Source organism: Bidens hawaiensis, unplaced genomic scaffold (genome assembly GCF_021521415.1).
Source record: "Bidens hawaiensis isolate Kalapana, Puna unplaced genomic scaffold, B.hawaiensis_p1.1 tig00028981_1, whole genome shotgun sequence".
Classification (NCBI taxonomy): domain Eukaryota; kingdom Viridiplantae; phylum Streptophyta; class Magnoliopsida; order Asterales; family Asteraceae; genus Bidens; species Bidens hawaiensis.
In genome coordinates, this window is record NW_027494757.1 from 91,314 (window position 1) to 108,917 (window position 17,604).

Here is a 17,604-nt window from a genome sequence, read left to right on the forward strand (position 1 = left end):
TAAGATGATTTTGTCAATACTCAATATCCTACGGGTCTGTAACTTCAGAAAATGTTACTCGTTTCATGTTGGCCATTTGTAGCCCTTTTCTTAAAGGTAGCAAGTGCTGACAATTTTTAGGCTCAATCTGTCAATTCGTGTGACACCCATTTATATCAGTCAACTTGTTTACAACCAATTTAATTTGTTTAGAACATGCACTACAATCATCTACAATCCGCCAACTGTTTTTACTTGCCAGCCCCTTTGACATGCTTAGATAAACAAGTTACACCGATTGTGTTTGGGCAATTTAGGTGTGTCCAGTCAGAGAGTATGATTTTTACATAAATAAATTAGTGTTTTGTCTTGGTCAATCTCAAATCTACCAACATGCTATCACGACACAATTGTTGTCCAAATCTATGTCTCCTAAACAATCAACCTATTAGTTTTTTTAGAGTTGTAAGACAAGCCTGCTGACCAGTTTGACAAAAAAAAACACCACACCCCAAAAAACAGCCCAGTAAAACAAGAATGCTGTTATAACATTTATGTTCAAAAGCACACCAAATTACCTATTAGCCGATGAGACGGTGGTTTTTAAACATCGGATTATGACACTAGCAATAAATATAAAACCTGGTACCCTTGTATATTAGCTGTTAACTTCTCAAAATCAGTAACTGCTTGGTCCATTGCATAAAAGATCATCTTCTTAACCTGTACAACAACAATTAACAAACAGGATCATTAATTCATAAATTGCATGGAATATAATAAAAAACAATATATAGCAACAATCTATTATTACCTCTAGTTTGTCTTCCTTGGCTTTGTGATTAACGGGCAGCTTACGGAATTCCTCTGTGAGTTGGAGGCACTGATGTATGTTTTCAGGAGAAACAAAATCGACCGCAACTTTGGTACAGGACTGCAACAAAGCAGCGCGTGTTATTATCGGAAGATAATAATAATAATTTCATATGTCACAAAGGATATGCAAGGTTCCTACTTTTTTCTTCTAAGAAACTCCTGTCAATCTTAAAAAAAAAAATTCTTAAAAAAAAAATTTTTTTTTTAAAGTTTTTTAGTGTTTGGGTTACATGATATCACAAGAAGATAGTGACACTAATTGCGAGCCCATGTTGTCATCAAAGCATCTTTGAACACTTGCAGCTGCAAGAGTTCAGGCTTCTACCAGAAGTAAAAATGAACAATTCTGCAAAACAAAACTTTACTTATTCATTAATTTTTATAAAAATAATTTTTTTGTATACATGAAAGACATTTTTATATGTTTTGGATATACTATGTTCAAATAGATTTATCAATTTATTTTGTATATGCTTATTAGTTCATTAATATTTAAATATTTTGTTAGAAATTATGCAAAGTTTCAGTAATATAATTCAGCATTAATATTACAAGTTCATATTAAAATATAACATGCAAGAAATCTAATTTCTAAGTATCATACGCTTTTAGTTAATGTATAGTACGGCCTTCTATCTTTTTAATCATTGTGTGTTTTACTTATGTAATTTGTAGTTTTTAGCTGATGTGATATTTGAATTTGATTTAACGTCATGATAGTGTTGTATAGTCCACATGCCAAAGGACACATTATCTAGATACTATTTCAGTACAAGATGCATGCCATTTCATGCTTTTGTATCACGAGAAAGCTTTCATGAATTTTATTTTTTTTACCTCTTTGTTCACCACAGAACTTGACTATTTTAAAAGACAACCTTATTCAACACTTTGATTCCACTAGACAAAAAACCCTTTTGTTTTCAGCAAGATTAGTAAGCCCCAAAGAAGTAAATTCCAATCAACTTTAACCAACAAATGGGACTTACTTGCATCAAGAAGTTTATCTAGTAACACACACTAAATGGATTTGGGTGTATTGCTACACCCTTTTGGTCTTTTACATAGCCTCATTATGTTATATTTACTAGACACCTAGCTTGCACGATGTGACGGGTGTTTGAACGAAGACCCTGTTAATCACGTAATAATTGTTAGTGTTCATGGTTCGGTTTAAAATCTTGAAACCAGTTAAACCGCTCATCGGTTTGGTTTAACGATTGGTTTTTTTACTTTCAGTCTATCGGTTGCAAAGTTTTCAAATTGTAGCAAATGGTTTGGTCCGCGGTTTATACCGGAAACCGACTATATGAAATCAGACCACACTGTTAATGTTGAATCATTTTAATTATTTAGTATTAGATATGTTTTGTTTATAGATATTAGAGATGGTTAAAATGCAATTACACAAGTAGTAAACTTTGCTATTACAACTTTAAACTAAGCTAATTCCGGTATAAGTTTTTGTAATATTTGTTATTATTATTTCGCCTCATAGCTCTTTCATTAATGTTTACCATTGCTAAAATTATCATTCTTCATGTTATGATCCTCTTAAGTATCATATTTTGTTAATATTTAGTTAGAATTGATGCTACAACTATTAATAATCATTTTAAACAAAATTTATTATCAAAGCTTAAACTGTGAAGCCAAATCAAAACTAGACTGCTAGTAACGGTTCGGTTTCAATTTTCAATTGTTCAGCTTTGGTTTTAGACGACAACAAATCTGTACTAACGGTTAAGCTCACAAGTTTAACTTAAAAACCATTGAAACCAGCGTTGAACACCCCTATGTAACATTAATTTTGTTAATTGAAAAATTATAACAATATCATACTTAAACTAAAGAGAATAAAATGCTTGTTTTTATGGTGTAATTTTTTTTACAAAAGTATTAACGTATGAAAAAGTTATGACCGTTTAAAAATTGTGAGTGGAAAGTTGGTTAAAATTGAAATTAAAAACATAATATGGTTAAAGATGAGAAGGGCAACTTGTAAATTGGTTGAAATGAGCTTAAAAGACATGTTTACTCTTTTTACACATGTATTTTATGCATTAGATTTTGTAAAATCCTTAATATCAAGTGTTTTGATTTACTCCTCTCATGATTATATATATAGTATAGATGTATTCTTGTATTGCTCTTACTTGATCTTCTTATGACTATATATATTCTTGTTCATGTATTTATGAAATATATTTTGTTTCTCTTATGTATTGTATATGGCATCCGCCAATTTCTAGAATAAGTCGTTTACCACTCAATCATCTTAACATACAAATGTTTCAATCATTGTAAGTTTTATTTCAATTAAGTTGAACAGTATCATAATTACCTTAGCCAAAAGCGTCACATGGTCACGATTATAGTACTCGTGCCAAAACTATCAGATCCGCATTTAAGCAAAGCTGGGTAGCGAATACCACACCAAATTTGTTGGTACAGTACAGATAAGAGTATTGATATTGGTACATATATTTTGGTACGATACTGATACATGTTTTGGTACTGCATTGGGTTTCTTTTCCCTTATCTCAGTGATCTTGATAACGGTACAGGTGCGGCTACCAAATAGGATTATTGATAAGCATTATTTCGCAGTGAGCAAAGCAAATACTTAAAGAAACAGTGGAAGAACAAATCTTACTTATGAGCTTTTGCAAGAGGAGAAATAACATGGGACGATACGTAATCAAAGAACGGTCCTTTGTTCATTACACAAGACAACAAAGTTGAGAAGCTCTTCGAAGATTAGAAAAGCAAATTTAACCGGAACTTACTATCAAATAAAAGGGATTAGAGGATCGAATAAATTAACTTAAGAAATGGTACCATATACCACATGTGATCACATGTGCCTAGCCGTTATTAACTGACATCGAAAATACCAAATACCGAACTTGAGAAAAGCGGATAATGAATACCATACCGTATGTATAATTTTGATCAATGACAGATATTTGAGATCGATTATCATGGTGAGGTATCGGTAACTTTAATATCATGTAGAATTTATATAGATAGCAACTTAACACTAACAATTCAATATACCATCATACCAACAACAAATTAACCTTTTGTAATTTGAAATTAACCTTTTGTAATTTGTAAAACACTAGCAATTTTTAAGCTTGCAAAAAAAAAAATGTTGCAAGTAGAATTGATTTAAGACTTTAAAAACTTAAAAATGAGAATTAACATTTAAAACATTCATATCAGAAATATGGGCGACTGATATTTCTGACTGATATTATAGGTACCAATATTCTGACTGATATAACTGATATCCCACAATTATTAACCGCATAGTTCGAGAAATTAAATCTCGTCACTAGTCACAATTTTGAAGACCATGGGCATGTAGCTGTATATCAATTGCAATATTCAATCGGTGAAAGCAAATTCATTCGAGAGAGCATTGGATAGTGAAATACAAAATGGTGGTGTACGATTGTTGTTGAACTCTGCAAATTTTGAAGATACTCTCTACAAGCATTTGCAAGAAAATAAAATAAAAATACGACTCAAAAACAAATTTTCAATTATAAAAACAAGGTAACACTCTGTGTTGGCTTATGTGATTATGGTAAACTTACATATCAACTTAAAGCGTAGGAGATCGATTAAACTCTGGTTCTTCAAATCTTGCAAGATTTAAACTCTGATTACTATCCATTTGTTCTAAATATTGAATCAATCAATCATACCTAGTAAAATCCCACCGACAGCAAAGCTATAAGTAGGGTCTGGGGAGGGTGGGATGTAGGCACACCGTACCGCTATCCAAAGGAATAAAGAGGTGGCTTCCAGAGAGACCCTCGGCTCTAAGTACATGTGTATGAAGCAAATTGTTCTAAATATTGAATTGCCTGAAATTGTACCGACCTTAGAGAGCCATATACACCAACTATGCATTATGTCAAATATGCAACAATGTAAGAAAAAGGGACACATCTAGTTATTTCATCTATATATAGATAAGAAAACCAACATACTGATCACGGAAGTAGCCGTGGCTACAATCTTGGTTAAACCAACATATCAATGGCGCCTCAGTCTGATGGCTTTGTCTCCTCACTAGGGGTGTTCAAAACCGGATATCCGAAGTTTCGGATATTCGAACTTCGGATATCCGGACCTTTCGAATAGTGGTTTTCACTATCCGAATCTGAAATTTCATTACTAGTCATTGTTGTGAGTGGTGACAGTGAGAAATTAGAGTTTGGTCATTGATCTTGTAGAAGTGGAGGAACAAAAGTGAAGCCATGGATTGAACATGAGTGAATTAGAGACTGAGAGGGAGGATAATAAGAAATTAGGGTTTGAAAAGTTTGAGGTTGTATATAAAATAAAATTAAGAAAAACTTAAATTTAATCTGTCGGATAATTCGGATATCCGAACTATCTATCCGAATCCGAATTTTCGAATATCCGAGTTTCGAATATTTCTGAACACCCCTACTCCTCACACCTAATGCAATACAATTCCGATCATGTCATCTTTCATCTTCTATATTTTCCTTTTTTCTCCCACCAATACGTCCAATGTATGCCCGTGTCTCCTATTGATGCCACCATACCTTCCTCTGTATTCTTTCCTTCATTCTTTGTCTATGATACCATTCGCACCTACACATACTCCTACATCTTCCTCTGCACTCTACACCTACACCCCACCTCAACCCCAATCTCATTTTGTGCCACATACACTTCTACGATCATGTCCATCTCATATCTCATCCACTCCTAACCCCTATATCTCATGTCCATCTCATCCACGCCATGCGCTTAGAAAATTGCTGCCCTTAATTGTTAACTATACTTGGTATTGGTGTTTGCTCCTCCTACGACTAACATTGTTAGACAAACGACAGAAAAGCAACGTAGTTATGGATCCGATGGCTGGAAGACCCGGCTTCTTACCAAGGGCTTCAACACCTAAAGGGTATTGATTGTGTTGAAACGTTTAGCCCGTTTATCAAACCAACCACCATTTGCCTTGTTTATTCGATGCGTTCTCTTGTAGCTACGATATTCGGCAAGTTGGTGTCAATAATGATTTTTTCCTTTGTGATTTATCCGTGACTGTACATATGGTCCAGCCTTGTGGGTTTGCAAGGGTTTGCGGACTCTGATCGAGCACATCATGTTTGCTTGCCCCAAAAGGTCATTTACGGACTTAAGCAGGCACTGAGGGCTTGTTTTTCCAAGCCATTTTCTGCTATACAAGCATTTAGTTAGTCAATCTTGGAACACGCGTATGTTTATTCACTCTTATGACTGTGAATACAATGCTTTTGTTTATGTAGATGATATTCGTAACATAAGCAACAACTGATGGCATTTATTGAACGCTTACATTCTCAGATTGCACAAGGATTTGGATATTTTGAGCTCCTTCTTGGTTATTCAGGCCACTTCTATGGTTCTACGATGATGTTCATTTCTCACAACAACAATATATAATCAACATTTTATAGCATACTAGCCATAGGTGTCTACCCTCGTGGCTTTCGGACATAGGTAATCTTGATGTTCCTTTGGATGACTTTCCATGTACCAAAGTTTCTCGTCTTGACTAGTCTAAAGATTTCATATGGTCAAAAAAAAGGTAATTAGTTTCTTCATACACCTGCTTCCAAACATTAGATCACAATTAGGCGTTGACGATGTTTAAAGAATATCCCCGCTTGCGGGTGTGCGCATATAATGTATATATGTATGGCCCTGGGGGAGTGAAATTGCACTAATTTCAACGTTACTTTGCTAACGGCGGAAGGTTAATCATGCATCATGTAGTGGCGTTGATAATCGAAAGACAAGGGTATGTGCACCAATCGGCTAGTGTCTTAATGGTTGAGTGCTATGTACCATAGTTCCAAGGCTTGATGCAAAACTACTATCGAGTTGCGGGGTCTCACAGATGCAACCTCTCTATTCCTTCCTACGGGGTGGAGGTAAGGTTACCTACATCTTACCCTCAGACCCTACTATAGCTTTGCTATTGGCGGGATTTACCGAGTACGATAATGATGATTATATATTTCCATGGGCCATCTATTCAAAAGTCTTCTAGTCTCGCCATTCATGCATATGTTGATGCTCACCAAATGATCATTGATTTACCACTAGCTATTGTGTGCTCTTTTCCCAGCATCATTAGCATTAGTTGGAGTTCCAAGAAACAACACACGATTACAGAATTTAGTACAAAAGCAGAGTATCGGGGTATAGCCCACATAGAGTGTGATATTTGTTGGATTATGCCACTATATATGACTTATGTTTACCTTTGCATGGTGTGATAACATTAGCGCTACATGCCTTGGGATTCACTTACACTTCGTCCGTGATATGGTGCTCTGATGGACTCACCATCAAATATAATCCTATTGCTCTTCAGCTGGCGGATCTACTAACCAATGTATTGTCTTCCGTTGGCGGATCTACTAACCAATGTATTGTCTCCCACTTGGTTCGACATCTCTCGATCCAAAATTCATGTGACTACCATCGTTTAACTCGCGGGGACAAATTACTACAGCCGTGGTCTTTCCTACTCATTATGCTATTTTATTAAAAAATTGTTGTTGGTCTACTTATATATATATATAGGTTTCTGCATTGTGTTAAAGTTGCTTAATTCTTCATAAAATACCATTCATCTCTATTGAATATTGTTCATAAATTTAAGTATTAACTATAATTGCATTTAAATAATATTTGTTTGAATAAAGAAATCCACTTCGATTAATCAAACCTCTGATAAGAGAGAACCCACTGGAAGTCTATGCGGAAGGTGGATAAACTGAACTCTCCATTAGTTAAATAAACAAGACGATTCATGTTTAGTGGTATAACTATCAAGAAAACTATCCAATCTAAGCCTATTTTCTACCAGAGAACGCGAATATATTTCCATATTGTCACCTAAAGGCTGAAACACATACAACCTAAACTAATCATAAGAATTAATATTAACTAATAATCACTAGTATCTATAAAATTTAAGAACACTGCAGACAGAGTTTTTTCAGATAGAAAAGTGTGTGTGTATCGTCACAGTAGCTACAATACATTTGCAGTGTTTCTAACTTGATTTCTTAGAATGTTCGGGGCATATTAGGCATCAACTAGAGATTTGACACAAGCTCAAAACAAAAACATAGTATCCAGAAATCATAAAAGTACTAAATGAGAGAAGAACTTTACCTTAAGATTTCTCACTTGGTGAGGACATCCAGCAGGAATAAAAACCGCCTCTCCAAGCTTTTGTTCAAACGTCCACGGTTCCACACCTAAAATATACACATTATTAAATTAATTACAGTTTACAGATATACATAACATGACAAGCTGAATTAACAAGTACTAACCATATTCCTCTTTTAGCCTCTTTTTGTGTTCAACCGTCAAGTAAAACGCTTGATCATGAATTGGATGATAAACCTTCTCTACAGGACAACAATATGTAAACCGAAACTTGTCGGAGTGCTTTAATAAATATTCTTGTAACTTTGGTACATCATCTCTTCTGAAAATATCCCAAAGTGCACCACCTGTTTCTTCAGCATCTTCGTTGTTTATACTTGCAACATGATTAGAGTCCTCATCTTCATTTATAGCATGCTCATCTTTCTTTACCCAAGATCCATTAGCACATACAGAAAGTGGTCCATCTTTTTCTCTTCTATTCTGAGCTTTGTGTCTTTTCTTTAAGTCTTGAATTGCCTGGTTCTGATCGTTACTTACCGACACTTCTGCTGTGTGTATCAATATGTTCACCTGCACCAGTAGAAACAAACATCACAACTTATGCATGAAACAAGATGTGCATCACACTGAGATAACCGACTCGTGACCAAGCCAAAATAACTGAAGCCAACCCAAAACCAATGAGTTGGTTTTATGTTTTGTTAAAAACCTAATTTCTGGTCCGGTTTCGGTTTTGCATGTACCGAAAACCAAAAAATAATAATAATAAATAAAATAATAAAGCAAACCGTAGAAACGAAAGAATAAAAATAAAATAAAAAAATGGCTTGTGTTATTTAAGTTATATATTATCATTTTTATTTTTGAAGGTTAAATAATTTATGAAAAATTAATAAATGGTGTAGCTCAAAAATTTAAGGCCTAAATGTGTGATAATCAATTAGCACAAAGTTTTAGGTCCAAATTCATTAATTCAAACCACCTTTTTTTTTCACCCGAAAACCGAAAAAAAACAAAATCGAACCCATAAAAACTGAAAAAAAAGAAAAACCCGACTTGCTTATTTAATTAATGAATCATAATCTTATTTTTAATGTTAAATAATTTATAAAAAATTAATAAATAGTGTAGCTGAAGAATTTTAGGCCCAAATGTTGAGTAATCAACTAACAAAAGTTTTGAGGCCCAATGCTTCAAGTCCAAATTCATTATTTTGGGCCCTTTTTTTTTTCTCTTGGCTAAAAAATTTCAAGCCTAATGGCAAAACTGTAAAAACCAAAACTGAACCGAACCCATTGTGGAAACTGAAAACCTCAAACCAAAAAAAAACTGAAAGCGAACGGTTTTTTAAAAAAACCCAAAAACCAATTTTTTTTATTTTTGTTTGGTTTGAGCTCAAAACCGGCCCAAACCGGCACATGCGCACCTTAAAATTAAGTTTTGTAATTAGGTATTAAAAGTAAAAATAAAATATCATACAGCATCCGACATGTCACAATGAAGCATGGTAACAGAATCCCCTCGTTCAAGTTCATCAGCCATCCCATACGCGATATATGTTTTCGGGCCCATATCAGGTTTAATAACACCTGGTGGTGACTTCACAGCAAGATTGAGAAACCCAGATCTTGGATCAGTGTACAGTCGGAAGGGCAATGCACTGATAAACTCATCACAATGGCGCGGCAGAAGATCCTCAAACTTATCAGATGGTGGCCAGTCCTTCAGTTTCAGCATCTCGGGCCACAAATTCTCATACTGCCTTCCTTCTGGATAACCTTTAAAAAATTTCCGAGTACTAATTTCGACCTACACATAATAACAACACTGTAAAAAAGAAAAACGGTGCAATAAAGTATAAAATAATAAATATTTTTTATGTTAATAACTCATGTTACCATTTAAACCGCTGGAAATTAAATTATAGCACAATTTGACCAATTCCTATCTAAATGAGGCGAAATTGCCACCTCTAACTGATATAAACATAGATAGTCAATCTTAATGGTGTATACGAGCTGAGCCCCATTCATTTATCTTTATTTTATAATTAAAAGAACTATTATTTAACAAATATAATAAAAATTACTATATAAAGAAGAGGCTTGGTTGCTCGAGCTCGATAAGTGACGCATGGGCTCAATCCATTTATTATTTTTGAAAGTGTATGTACATTTTTGCTTAAATGTTATATATATCCAAAAAAACAATATATATATATATATACTATTTAAAATTCTTTTATCATGAATTTATATATAAAACACTTATTTTACAGATATATACTAAATTTACAGATACATACTAAATATACTAATAAAGAAATATATATATATATATATATATATATATACTATTTAAAATTCTTATATCATGAATTTATATATAAAACACATACTTTACAGATATATACTAAATATACTAATAAAGAATATACAAACTAAAACAAACTATAGGTGAGTTTAGACTCGTGAACCAACTCCACAAGTAAAGCAAGGGCTCGGCTCATTTATTATTAATTAGTTAATTTATACACACTTTTAACTATATAAACTTATATATAACATAGTGTGTGCATTATTTAATGTTGTTCGGAAAAAAATATATATGTATTATTTCACTACTTTTTTTCATAAATTAATAATAAAACAATTATTATTATTAAGCTTGATAAGAGAAGCTCAAGCTCAGGATCGTTTGTTAAACAAGCTCGTTAAAGCCTGGCTCGTTTACACCGCTAGTCAGTCTCAAGGAATGTTTAAAACTAAAAGTGACAGCTCGCAGCAATAACTACAAATAAGAGAAGCCAGAATTACCTCACAACCAGCCAAGCAATCTATAGCCTTCACTTGTGACATCTTTGAACTCACGCTTGGATCCACATGCTCACATAACGCACACCACATAACCATGGGCTCCCAACTTAAACCAGGTGTTTTCTCTAGAACCTTCTTAACAATCACTGGTTCACCTTTAGCCCAATGGTGTCTAAACCGAACAAGCTCGGCTTCTTTAGAATCAGGATAGTATAAGTAGTTATCTCCAGAGTCTTTTCTACTAGCCGCCACTTGATACATCTTGCCAACGGTTGTAACAGAATTAACAGAATTTGTAATAATGTTTGAATCAAGTTTGTATTTATTCACTATACACTCAGCTTTTGCTTCCAAATCTGAAATCAAGTCCTCTTTTAACAAACGCTTGAGCTCCAATAAACAATCGCCACATCCGCCCATATCTTTTGGAGCACAAAACAAACTCCCGTTGTCTTTAGCTACCCATTCAACAGCAGAATCATAGGGGTGTTTTGGACTTTTTACATGAAAAGAATCTTGTAGAGGGCCCCCCCCCATGCATATAATCAATACCTCTATCCAAGTACTTGAAGTCGGCTTTTGTTTGACTACGAAGACCGTTATTCCTTATTTCACGACAGCAATTAAGACATAGCTCGTATGAGCATTTTGGACAACTTCTATGAAGATCAATGATTGACGTTGAACAGTAGTTGCTGCTCCATGAACAGCAAGCACAAAATTAATTAGAGTTGATCAAAAAGCTCCCGATTCCTTGAAATCGGAAAATATGTAAACGAGCCAAACTGAGCCAGCTCGCTCTGTAAACAAGCCTAGGTCAAGCCAAGGTTGGCATGACTTGTGAGTCGTGGCTCGCTCTTTTGGCTCACCCAAATTTTAATGTGTCTGTGTGATAGATCTGTTATTTTAGACAAAAATGTTGTTTTATTTACTGTTTTAACAGCCTTAATGGTGAACTAGTAATTGTTTACCTCAGAACTTGGTTATGCATTGAACTTAAGTTATAAACTATGTAGTTTATACATTCTGCTTATACATTTTGCATTGTGCGTATGTTAAAAATACTACATTTTTTTAATCTATTAATATGTGTAAAAAAAATCTAAAATATAAACGAGCTGATCCCGAGTCCGAGCTAACCTGGCTCGGCTTATTTACAGCCCTAGGATTATGGTAGTTGAAAAGAATAGATTCATTCATTATATAAAGGAATTAACAAGAAAATTACCAGTAGACACGCTCATCAGTGTAACAGCTAGTCTGACTTACGGTAATTGAAGACTCTGATACCCCTGCATTAAAAGAAAGACTTTCACTTCACTAAATCTTTTTATTTTGATGGAAAAGAGAAAGTAATCAACATTTTTCTGAATGACTACCATGAACATGTGCTTCAACCTCTATCTCCTTATTTTGTTCATCACGAATTTGTTTCAGAAATGGCAGGATTAAGTTAATAGTATACAGAAGATGCTGCAACTTCTCAGCATCAGCTAGATCTATGCTTGGCATCTGTTGTTTAAAAAGTGTAACGTTAAAAACGTATAAGCATGTTATTGTATGAGTGCATATTTTCAGATAGCTTAACATACCTTGAAACTTGAGTGCAAGCACAAGTTGCAATTGCAATTTCCACGACAATAAGGGCATAAATCTGAAATTTCTTCCTCAGATAGTTGAGGATACCTGTCAAGAAATAGAATTTATTAATGAGCAAATCAGCACCATGTCACATTAGAGCCAAAAACTGGAAACAGTAGAAGTGTTAACCATCGTCTGATGCACTGGATACAATATAACATTTCTTTACATTTGTCGCAGGGTACAACGATCATTCTATCATTTCTTTTACATTGATGACACTTCCGATCCTGGTAGATTATAACCAGAAATATGAGTGAAACTACCAAATAAAATGTAAGGATAAAAAACAAGCTTCTACATTGATGTTAGCCGGTCCAAAAACAAAACAAATAAATAAATAAAACGTACCTTGTTGCTGATAGCAGTGCCACCTGATGAAGCAGAACTACAATTCCCTGTGTCTTTATTTCTTGTTTTTATAGCCGTATCATTTGAACTATCGCTTTTACTGGGATAAGATTTCACAAAAGACGTTTGTTGTTTATCTTCTATTAAGTTAGCATCCTTTTCCACCTTCCTGCCTTTCATACTTCCTTTTGTCTCAATTTTATTCAACTCATGTTGCACCATTGATGCCAAAATAACATTTTCGTCCTCATCATCATACTCATCATCTTCTTCATTTACATCATATTCACTAGCATATTCGCTTTTTTCTTCATCTTCATCTTCAACTTCCCAATCACAATCATAAAATAGCATATCGTTTTCAACAAGCTTGTTTTTATAAGAAACAGTACGATGGCTTCTTGATATCCGCGCATCACGTGGGCTACTGTTAAGATCATCTTGTGTGCTCCTATTGCTGTCTGTGAGTTCCTCTGCCTCCTGTTTATCTTCCAAATTGTTCGTTGTTGCACATTGTTTTTTGTTTGAAATACCTTTGTTCTTGGAGATTTGTTTCCCATTTGAAGCTCTGGAATTTTTAGCACGTCTCCCTTTATGTTTTGAAGCCTTAGATCTTTTACGCGGCGTATACGGATTAAAGTCATCATCTTCCTCATCCTCACTAAAATCCTCATCAAAGTCACTAGCATCATCTTCAACCATATGTTTCCTATATAAACCTTTGTTTTCATTAGTTCTTGCTGTCTTATCTACTTTTTTTGTTTTTGGTGTTGATGTGCTCCTTTTGCTTCTAACATTTTCTTTTTCATCATCAGAATCGCCAGAAGAGCATGTTTTCTGGATACAAGATCTTGTCCTTTTCATTGATGACCGCTGACAACTCATCATCTTCCTTTTAACTCCAAGAACATTCATTTCTTTAGTATCATAACCATAACTACTCACTTGATCTTGTTGGGTTCGTAGGCCTTGTTGGCCCGGTTTATTATATGAAGTCAAAAGAGGAGACGGGTGTGGGCGGTCGGGCCCAAGCCCGGCCCGGTTTAGATTTCTTGCATAATAATTTACTAACCCTAGTTCAGTCTCTATATAAACAACATTATGTACTTGTAATATTTGTCACTCAATAAAAAATATACCTAGTTGCCACCCGTGGATGTAGGTCAGTTTAGACCGAACCACGTTAAATCCTCGTGTTCGTTTACTGCTTTCGTGTCGTGTTCAGTTTCGTGTGTTTGTTTATTGTTGGGTTATGAAGGCCTTTGGGCCGGTTTTATTAGGAGGCCCAGTTTTGGTTCCTAATTATGTTTAACCCTAATATTGTTTATTATATATATCCCATCATGTAATTGTAATCTTTGTTCTGAGCTAATAAGAAAACCTAGTTGCAGCCCGTGGACGTACCGAACCACGTTAAATTCTTGTGTCGTTTATATTTTCGTTTATGCGTGTTTATCGTTGTGCATGTGTGTGTTGTTTCGCTTCCGCGCGCCGCTTTGTTCCTAACAAGTGGTATCAGAGCTTTGGCTTGTTGGACACACGGTTCGTTGCACTGGTAACGATTTCGCAGAAGGTTTTGGTTCGAATCTGTTTTTTGGTGATTAGGGTTGGGTAGGTCCGTCACCGTGAATAACTCTTGGAGATCGCAGGGTTAATTTCTGGTTCGTGTTCATCAGTGATCGACAGTCAAGATTGGTGGCTGTCAGGCTGAGTTAGGGTTTGACTATTTATTATCAACCGTAAATTAGGGAACCGGGTTTTGTGAAGACCATTTAGGTTCGGGTTCAGATTTGTTTGCAAGAGATTAGTCTGAGGTAACTTTATATAGTTTATTTACAGTTAGTTGATTTATCGGTTATTGCAAGTGCAAATCGGTTTATTTGGCAGTGTTCTGTTGAACAATCGTCAAGTTTAGGCCCGTGCCCTTGTTGTGTCTGTTCACTGTTTTCGATTTGTTCTCGTTTGTTATTGTTATAACTGAAGACGAGGTGGTTATGATCGGAATGTTGACGGTTATGGATTTTGGTTGATTGGTTTGTCATGTGAACTTGGATATAGTACTGGTGATGGATAAACTTGGAGAAAATGGAACCAGCGGGTGTGCTGGTGACGGCATAAGTGAAAAAAAAAATGAGGTTAGTGGCAAGTCATGTAAACTATTGCTCGTTTGGATGATCTTTCGGTTAGGGTTTGAGTTAACTGATCGTGTGTACGGTCATAGAACCCTTGGTACCGCTTGATTTCATGAAAGTTCTACTGTTGTTATAGCTGTTTGCCTGTTAGCTGGTTCGAAACTGTGATTATTACTTCTTGTTCGTTTGGAATTGTGAAGTTATATCTTGTTTGGTGGTGATCAGTGGTACACCATTTGAGAGGTTCATAATCTCGTGTTGGGTAAAGTTATTTGCCGGGATAGTACGAGTGGGGTTCATCTCATGGAGTGTTGGTGTGGCATGGGTTGGGATAACAGAGACAGTGGGAGCTGGGCATAGTCGACTTGGTAGGTTGCGTAGAGGTGAGACATTTTAAGGGTCGATGTCGAAAGGTTTGGAATTCTGCTTTTGAGAATGTATCTGGGGTTGATGCATTGGGACTCAGTGAAGGCGGTGACGACTCTTGGGTTCAAGATTATGGTATGCTTTATTTGTTACTCACTTCAAAGAAGCATTGTTGAATCTTTTAATTAAAGACTTTTGGAAGATACGAGTTTTTTTTTTGTATCGTCGGAAGAAGTGAACCAACTTCCGAGTTATAAGGTCTTGGCTCGCTGAATCGGGTAGAGCTAAGGGGTTTCAGTTTGCAGACATGAAGCCTGGAGCCACAGTGATGTTAGTTTGAGCGTATTCGGAGGAGGTCTGAACATGTTCGGGGTTTTGGTAACAGTGGGAGCACGCAGGTGTGTTCTAGGTTTGTTTCCAAAGGGACGTTGGGTTCGGAGGACCAGGAATCCGAATGTGAAAATCTCTCCTGGTATAGTCTTCTGATTTGGAGAGTGTTTATCCTCTGGAAGTCTTTGAAGCCGGTTGTGTGAGTAAGTGAGGGTCGGTTAAGATTGAGGATGAGTCATTGGCGAGTTTTGTCATGGCTGGGTCTGGGATGACCGGATTGGAGTTCTCGGGAGCTTCAATAGGCCTTTCAGGTAACTGATGAGAAGGGCGGATGCAACCAGGGTGTGGATTGGTAGAAATCTTAGTTTGTTCCTAGAGAACTGGAGGCTTGGAGAACTTCTTTTGTTGAAGTTTTAGCTTGTTCTTGGAACTGGAGGCTTGGTAGATTTCTATTACTGAAGATTACTAGAGTTACTGGATGAATGAGATTGTTATATTTACTTGGATGGCAGGCTGGAATTTATCGCAAGGCCTTCAAGTGGGAGATTGTTGGGTTATGAAGGCCTTTGGGCCGGTTTTATTAGGAGGCCCAGTTTTGGTTCCTAATTATGTTTAACCCTAATATTGTTTATTATATATATCCCATCATGTAATTGTAATCTTTGTTCTGAGCTAATAAGAAAACCTAGTTGCAGCCCGTGGACGTAGGTCCCCTCGCGGGGACCGAACCACGTTAAATTCTTGTGTCGTTTATATTTTCGTTTATGCGTGTTTATCGTTGTGCATGTGTGTGTTGTTTCGCTTCCGCGCGCCGCTTTGTTCCTAACAGATCTTCCTTTTGAACTAGCACATTCATCTTCACTATTAACACAGAAAACAGAGATATATGCTTAGAAGAACATAAACAGCATATAGCACTGGTTCGTCCAATATAAATAGATAAAACAGATTTCAAATCCTCCTAAAGTACAAACTCAGTGTAGTTTTTATCCAGCCAAAATTGAACTCAATAAAAATTAAAAATTGCACAAAGACATGCTGTCAGTTTGTCATTGAATGCCCAAAATTTGAGGCCAAATGGACTCACCAATCAATAAAACTTGATTATGAAGTAGATTTCTAAATAAACAACACCAGAATCATCCATGTGCCATTTGTCAATCACAAAGAATTAACCACCAAACACTGGTAAATCAAGTAAACAGAAATCAACAAAGTAACTAATAGCTAGATCACAAAATCAATAAACTTTCACCCTAAATGTATTCACTTTCTCAAAACTAAGTTGAACACATATCACTAAAACAGGATGGTTGACTCAAGTCAACGTCCTGAGTCAACGCATCAACAAGCCCCGATGCATATGAATACACACAAACAAATCTCGCAAGTTAGACGATCAATCATCGAAAATCAATACTAATTCAGCTCGAAAAGTATACGATCAATCATCGATCATCGAATGAAACCTAAATTCTTCAATTACTCGCATTCACGTACAATCGAGAAACAAACAGCAATGAAAAACCTAATAATTTTGCAATCGATGAATCTGAAAAGAATAGATAGACAGATAGGAAATCGACTCACAAAATTCATGAAATCGAGCGGCGGATAACACGAGATCGGAAGGTTGGATTAGGTGAGAGTGAATTAGGGTTTTGGTTGTACCTTCTGTTTATGCGATCGCAATATCTGTGTGTATTTACGTCCACAATGACAAGCGCATGAAAAACGCTATAGAGGAGTAAAAAGGCAATCGCCACGTCACGTCTCTGTGTCTGTCTGTCAGATAATGATGATGATAAATGTATTTGACACCAAAATAGCAAAAATAGGGTGACAGCTCAACCGAAAAAAAAAAGTTGGAATAGGGTAAATATGGTACA

General features: G+C 35.6%; 1 protein-coding gene across 1 annotated transcript; it reads right to left on the reverse strand.

Moving 5' to 3' along the window:
* Nucleotides 1-483: 483 nt before the first annotated feature.
* On the reverse strand, nt 484-13,834 carry LOC143577959 (lysine-specific demethylase JMJ26-like). Its single transcript, XM_077061665.1, is given in 12 exon segments — nt 484-702; nt 794-913; nt 8,077-8,162; nt 8,241-8,649; nt 9,559-9,888; nt 10,896-11,418; nt 11,420-11,590; nt 12,124-12,187; nt 12,275-12,407; nt 12,488-12,581; nt 12,666-12,766; nt 12,888-13,834. Coding segments are annotated over 12 exon segments (3,054 nt in total). The 5' UTR covers nt 13,803-13,834; the 3' UTR covers nt 484-594.
* Between the last annotated feature and the right edge of the window lie 3,770 nt (nt 13,835-17,604).